The sequence below is a fragment of the Coturnix japonica genome, chromosome 9 (genome assembly GCF_054131305.1).
Source record: "Coturnix japonica strain WE chromosome 9, WE-NBRP24, whole genome shotgun sequence".
NCBI classification, from domain to species: Eukaryota; Metazoa; Chordata; class Aves; order Galliformes; family Phasianidae; genus Coturnix; species Coturnix japonica.
Window position 1 is genome coordinate 19766965 of NC_140671.1, and position 7550 is coordinate 19774514.

The following is a 7550-nucleotide window of genomic DNA, read 5'->3' on the forward strand; positions in this document are numbered from 1 at the left end:
CTTCCATATTGAGAATCAAATCCACAGCTTGCTGGTCACCTGCACTTGCCAGAAAGGAGAGTGATAAAGAAAAAGTAATACAGACATCTGGCTTTATGAGTGATGCATTTATTTATAAGTTTGTATAAATTCTGAATTTTGAGAAGACTGTAGTTGGATATGGAGGAGGAATCACAGAATGCAAGTATTACTTCTCTTGCTTAGTATTAGAAGTGATCCAAAACCCACTGATTTCTGCTGTTGGTGCAAACCAGGTTTGGGGTGGAATGTGCAGAAGTGGCGTGTAGGTGACTCACTTCAGCCTCTTTCTTCGTTCAATGATGCCCATTTTGTTGTGGGATTGTCTGCTGTGGCGTTTTCCCACGGTGCACCCATTTCTCAAAGGACACATTGGTTTGAATTTGCTCGGTTTCTTTGCACTTTTGCTTTTCCTTCAAACACTGCATGGGGGTGCTGATGTCAGTTGTGCCTGTCCTGGTCACTTGACCCCCTTTGACTTTCTAGGCAGATGGTTGGCTCTACCTGTAGACACTCTGGGTCTGAACAAACAGCACCATGGAGCTGTGGGTTTGGGAATCCACACAACTGCTAAGCTGGGGCAAGGAGTGCTGTTCAGTTTCTAATGACTAACATTTTGCATGAGCTAGTGTGCTGTTTCTTTTGTGTATGAAGCTCGTAAACAGCTAACAGATTGGCTTTCCCTCTCTCTCTGTTTCTCTGTTTAGCAGGAAGGAGCGTCCTAACTCTCTGAATGACGATTATGATTTTCAGCATTGTTCAGTCCCGCCTTTAGGTTTTCATTGTCTTGAAGCAGTGCTTTGATGTGCTGACTTTTTTGTGAGGAAACATCAACAATACTTCTGCATACTTCCCAAATCCTTTCAAGACTATAGTTAAAGGAGAGGTCCTGCACAAGATCTGAGATGGAAGAAGTCTGTGACTGAATGCATCCAGAACTAATTTGAGATGTCCCTGGCTCATCTTTTTCACAGTCTGAGGAATCCTTTACACTGACAAAGTCAGTACCGATGGCGTGAAACTCTAAGTGACATTTGTATAATTCATCTAATTTGGTCCGCATTTCTTTTACTTGTGACACTTTATCAATTATATATTCTTTGGCAACTTCTATGTTGTTAGTTAGTTGGGCATTTTTGTTTTCAAGTGTCATATTTATAGATTTCTGTTCATCCAGTTCAGAAGCAATTTCCCGATAGTCAGCTTGACCCTGCAGAATTTGTTCACGGAGGGCATCAGCTGTTTCTTCAGAAAAAGAAAGCTCAATACGCAGGCTTGTTACCTGCTTACTGAAATCTTCTTTTTTATTTTTTTCTCTTCTGCATTGTTCTTCAAGCACAGCTAAATGACGTTCCAAGATTTCAGTTCTTTCCCTCAGTGCTAGTACTTCCTTTCGGTACGTGGAGCACTTTTGCTTCATGTGTTCAATTTTCTTTTGCTCTACAGTGTTCTTTTTCTTTCTCTCATTTACAACTACTGTAAAACAAACAAACAAACAAACAAAAAAAAGGGAAAAGGAATGTAGCTCAGATTGATTAAAATCATTATTACATAGCAGTTCACAACACCAAGTAGCAACTTCTAAGTGAAAAACTGTCATAATATGCAAGCCATGCCCTCACATTACATAGTATTTGATACTAGTGAAGGAATTAAAGTTCTCTGAACACGTAATCAGGTGCCTCAGATTTCTATACAGAATTAACAGCAAAAGGTTTTCAGTCTGGAAGAACACTTTTACCATGGCACTACTCAAACCTTCCACTCCACACCAGTAGAAAATCTAATTAGATTTAAGAAACATGGGAACGAGATAGATAATTCACAGCTATATTCTTTCTATCTTCCGTGCTTCAGCAATCCCTATAAGGCAGCCAGGAATCACTCCATCTACATCTAAATGGTAGATAAACAGTTCTCTAAGAAATTTCATTCCAACTCACAGTCCTCTTACTTTCAAAAGAAAGATAAAACCCTGGACAAGTTGATCACTTAAGTGTTGATATCTGTCTCTCTTATTCAGTTGATCTCTAAACAAAATATGAGGATTCCTACTTCTGTCCACACTTACTCTTTTGCATATAAAGTTCATTCATAAAGTTGTACAAATTTGCAGATTCAAGTTTCCATAAATATTCCATTAGCTTGGGGCTGTTTTTTTCTTTAACTGGTGAGCAATTAGCTAAAATCACATGCATTTTCTTTCTATCAAAAGCGACTTCTGCTGTAGCGCCCACGTGCAGCCTGCATTACATACAGATTCACATGTACTGCATGGAAACAGCCTCTTAACTCATCTAAGGAGTTTTATATACAGCCCTCAACTGATTTAAAAGTCATACTGAAGAAACAGCAGTGGCATATTCCACCCTAAACCAGGTTTGGGTTTTGATTGCTGCTCCCAGCATCACTAGTGAGGGGAATATGATTTATAAGTAATCTAAACACTTTATGCTGAAAACAACAAGCAAGCACTAAAGCAAGATAAATAAGACTAGGGAGAAGATGTGTAATGTTCAGTCTAGAAGCTCCTTACACAGGAAGTAGGGAAAAAGCATTATTACAGAGCATAGGAAACAAGACCTAAAAGCTCAGAGAATGGTGTAAATACCCTGAACTTGAAGCTGAGATAACCTAGCATCTCCTAAAACACTTTTGCTCGTGCTACTTATATAACTAATTCTACAAAAGAACCAGCACAACATACCTGTGCTCATTGTTCTACTGTGTATATTTAACATAGCTAAAGAATATATATTAAGCAGTTTTTGAAATTGGATGCTATTAATACTCACAAATAGAAGAAAATTTTAACATGATTGAATACTCAGTACTTCTTAACAGAAAACTTCATGATGGCATTGTGACTATCAGCTACCCATTTTAATTCCTATGTGGAGCATTGCTGTCATTAATTTTTAAATGAGAGCTTTGGTCATATGATTATAACAAACCCACTACTATTTGGAGTATGGAGGAGTCCACATCCCTCCCTCAGTCTCTGGTAAGATGCTTATATGTGATGCCATTCAGTGGTCACATTAGGATTCAATATTTATGCCAAATAAAGGCAGCAGGGACAAATCATCCAAGAACAGTATCTCATCCAAAGAAGGCCTTGACTTTCTCCCTTGCACATATTTTGCAAGAGGAATACAAGAAAGGAAGGGACTACAGCTAAGTTTTAGATTTTCCCTTCTACATTGTATATGCCTTCCGTAATTCTAGGAACACTGATGCTCAGCTGTGCCCAGAAGTGAAGTTAAATGCATCAGAGCTTATCCAAACCATTTTGCTCAAATATTGCCCATGAGCGAGCAATTAGCAGGTCATCAACAATTTTGATAGTTGCTTCAGGAAAAACAAAACAAACAAACAAAAAAAAGCACTTGAGCAGCTGATGCTACTCAGAAGATCAGCAACAGCAGTTGAAACAATCCTAAAGAAACTGCTTTAAAACTATTACCAAATCTGCAAGTGCATCAACAGATGAGGAAAAAGCAGCAAAAAGGAAAAAAATAGTGCAAAAAACTTTTATTCTTAAGCATTCAAAAATGAACAGCATAGGACCTTCTGAAAAAGGGATATTTACATAACAGTTACTTCTATTTACAGTTTAACACAGTGGCTTTTCTCCTTATACCATAAGGTACGCGCTTCACAGCCTTTTGCTTCCTATCCGGAATAGGAAGCAATTTATTGTTTTGGAAGACACCCTGTTCAACGATGGAAGAAACTGTACCTTTCTTTGGAGGTGGCTCTTCCACAGTAAGCTTATCCTCATCAGTACTGTGCTTTCTTCCCACTTCCAACTCAGTTTTCTCTTGTTTCAGTGCTTTAACTGAAAGCACTGAAAATTGGCTGCTTTCAGTTCCTTTATTAGTGTTCTCTTCTGCCGGTTCTGCTTTAATGGTAGTTAAATGGTAGGTAGTCTTTTCCTGTATTGATATAAGATCAGTTACATTGAAGCTTAACAAAAGGAGCACTTAAGTCTCAGTAATCTTCTGTAGGCAAATATTTACACAAAACCATACAGCTAAAATATTTACCCGGTGACTCTATAGACATCAGTTACAAATCTCAATAGAAGACAGAACAAGTACACCTTCAGATAATGACAAGTGCAATACTCGGTAGAGTATACAAGGGAAAGCAAGAGCCTAGCAGGTTACAAAGTAAAAGACTTGCACACAATCAAGAGTTTACCAGTTTATCAAAGAATTTCCTGTTTCCAAGAAGTCAACAAAATTACAAACATGGTCAAAGAGCAAATGGTCAGCTCTCATACAAGTTCATCACATCACACTTCTGCTAAGCTGCTAAAATCACTTTCATCGTGACAGATATAATCCAACCTTAAAGCTTAGTCAGCTCTGTCACGCATATTTTAGATTGTGTCCTTGACCACAAGTGAAGCTTCCTTACTTACAAGATGACGATTGTTAAGCCATGCTGGCACTGCCAAGGACTGATTATTCATCTTTAGTAACTTATGAAAAGAAAAGCCTCAGAAGTGTTCAGGCCACACAATCTCACAGATAGAGTTGGAGCCTTGTTCTTGGAAGAAGTAATAGGTGAGGACATGACTACTCATCACAGTCAGCTTTAATACCATGGAAATACTAAGTTGCAGTGATGCAGACAGTCAAAGACTAAGAAGGGTCAAGTTGCTAAGCTTACAAGGTTAGAGATCTGAGTGACAGAATTAACTATAAATGTTTTCAGAGCTACTTCAGGCTACCAAACATCAAAAAATGAACAAAAACCACCAGAAGTGGTATGCACACATACTTAATCAAGCTAGTCTTCACATATTCAGTAGCTCGCAGTACATTAGTCAGGATAAAGTTTTATGGACTGCATAGAACGTGGAGATATCCTGACCACTCATACTCGTACTTCCAACTCTACTCAATATACTTTTACTGTTGCTCTTCCTCTGATGTAGGAGTGTGAGGCAGGAGTTAGTGGAACACACTGATATTTTTGTTGTTTGTGTTAACAACAACTACCTTCAGATAAATTTGAATTGTTTACAATTTCAAGCGAGTACCAGCTACATACAGAAAATCAGTTTGCCAAAAATGTGTTGATTACAAGCATAGAATTAGTGTTTTCCTTTTTTTGTATAAGGATATGGAGATGTGTAAAACTCACATAATCTTTTACTTTTTCCTCTAAATGAGATTTTAAGTCTTGTAGCTCTGTAATAATGTCATCTTTCTGCACCACGATGTCCATTAGCTCTCGAACCCTTTCATTTTGTGCATTCATTTTCTTGGAAATAAAAAATAAAAAAAATTCAGTCATCAGTTTCTAATGTAGTGTTAAGTAGCTGAATTACACAATGCATTAAAGGCAAATTCAGTTAAGCTAAGCTCGGTAAGAAATCTATTAATGGAGCCTACTGGAATAGTATTTTAAGCTACCACAAGTTGGTATTAAAACAATTTTACACAACATCTTCTTGATAAAGTTACCTCAGTTGCTTCTTTAAGTTGCTCATCAGACTCATCCAATTTAATCATCTGCATTTCAAAGTCTGTAACACACAGAAAAGGTTGTATTACATAAGTAGCCAATAGATAGTTTATTAAGTAATCAATTTTCCAGATATTCTAATGTTTAGGTAGCTTTTGAACAGATTAATTAATTTGCATGTGGTCTTCACTTATTGGGAGTGATTCAAAAGTTTTCTATATTTCTTGGAACGAAAACATTGCATCAACAAGACATAAAGAAGAGTAGAGATTACAATATAAAAGTAAAAATCAAGATATAGACATTTAACCCCATACTTACGAAAGCGTAAAGCTGCTAGTTGCAGTTTAAAGGAGAGGGGGGAAAAAAGAAAAGAAATAGCCAAAAACCGTGGAATTGCTGAACCTGAATATACACAAGGAACAAACTATCACTTATCTACAGGCTATGGTTCCAAAGGTAGAACATCTCCTCTAATTCCTACTCAAACTGGTTATTTCTCTTTTAGATTAATGAACTATTTCTGTCTTCTACCTTTCACATCGCATAACTCACCTTTGTTCTTCTGCATCAGCTCTTCTTCAGTTTTAAGTAGTTTGGTGTTTTCCTCTGTTAGCTCTTCTTTGGTCTCCATCAGTTCAAAGTTAGTTTTCTCCAGCTGCTTTTCAAACCAGCCAGTATCTTCCTTCGGGTCCTCCAGGGATACAATGGAACTATGTGCTGCCTCAGCTTGCTCTTTAATATCCATGACATCATAATGCACAGAATCAAGAATGCCCTCAGGATCAACACAGGTGTCAGGCACTATGCTATGTTCTCCACCCTGAAACGTAATTTATAATCAGTTAAAACTGGTGAATAGCTGACTACATAATAGCTGTTATTTCTACACATAGTCTGGATAGCCACTATGAAGACAGCCATACAAGAAGTTTTTAATTTCAGCTTCAAAACCCACCTCACAAATTCACATACAACATGACAGTGATTCATATGGGGGGAAGATAAGTGGCATTCTAGTAACAGCTAATATATTTTATAGTATTTGATGTTTGGTCACTACTTAAACCAGTTTTCAAGAAAGTACAAAGGAGTTATTGCAGACTCCAATCCTGCTTTTAACCTCAAGAGTTTCACTAGGCAAACAATGTACAAGAACTGCCACTTCATGCAGTGGTAGATTTCTGCTTTTTTTATGTTTTGAGTTTCCAGTTGCATTCAGTGCAACTGATCATCATCTTTTCAGTTCTTTGTCTTGCAGCGCCACATCACCCTCATAGGCTGCTCCATCTACTTTCACACTTAACCTCTTTCAGATAAGGCCACAATCCAAGGGCACACATCCATCAATTGTGCTTCAAACACAAACTCCCAGCACTTCAAAGTTTTCCATCAAGACTGTAGCACTGATCTGACAGCTTAACTTCTTCAGTGTTATATCATAGCACTCACTCCTACCCATTCCGCTTAACCCCCACTTTCCCACTGAACCATCTGATGGCCATAACACAGCTTTTCAAACTCTTTACTGCTCCACTTCTTTTGTCAACACTTGAACTGGACAATATTCAAAATTACAACAGCAGCAACATATGGGGTAGCTGGATTTGCTTTCCTACATGGGATCATATTTTGAGAAGAGAGAAAAATTAAGTAAATAGCATAAAATCTCCTCCAGATGTAACAAGTTGCTTCTTGTTAGGTTGAATACTTTTTAGGAATGAGATTCTCAGAAGATGCTTCTGCCCTCACGCCCCAAAGAAACACAAAGACCCCAGTAGAGATTTTTAGAAAACTCTGTAGGAAAATTAAGCTCAACTAAAACACTAAATTAAGAAACCTGACTGCTGTATGGAGACAAACACCCAGATTCACTACAGATACTACACAAATAGATTCATATTCTTAGAAGAACAGAATTTTTTCTTTAAATGCAAATCATAAGTACTGATCAACAAAATAGACTACAACATACTCACTTTTTGTGCAATAGCTGAGAATCTTAGCACATTGAGTGTTTCTTCATAGGTTGAAGCACACTGGCTGATGTT

The 7550-nt window shown here is 37.6% G+C and overlaps 1 protein-coding gene across 2 annotated transcripts; it reads right to left on the bottom strand.

Annotated features, from left to right (window-relative positions):
• Positions 1–92: 92 nt before the first annotated feature.
• LOC146759760 (kinesin-like protein KIF20B) lies at positions 93–6606 on the bottom strand. 2 transcript variants are annotated; one of them, XM_085509645.1, is made up of 5 exons: positions 6055–6606; positions 5499–5560; positions 5176–5295; positions 3761–3956; positions 93–1494 (listed from the first exon to the last, which is right to left on the bottom strand). In XM_085509645.1, the coding sequence occupies exons 1-5, from the start codon at positions 6245–6247 to the stop codon at positions 740–742; spliced, it is 1326 nt and encodes a 441-aa protein (XP_085365771.1). In that variant the 5' UTR covers positions 6248–6606; the 3' UTR covers positions 93–739. The 2 variants fall into 2 exon arrangements, with proteins under 2 accessions (XP_085365771.1, XP_085365773.1); XM_085509647.1 differs by lacking the exon at positions 5499–5560 and having other exon boundaries at positions 6055–6119.
• Between the last annotated feature and the right edge of the window lie 944 nt (positions 6607–7550).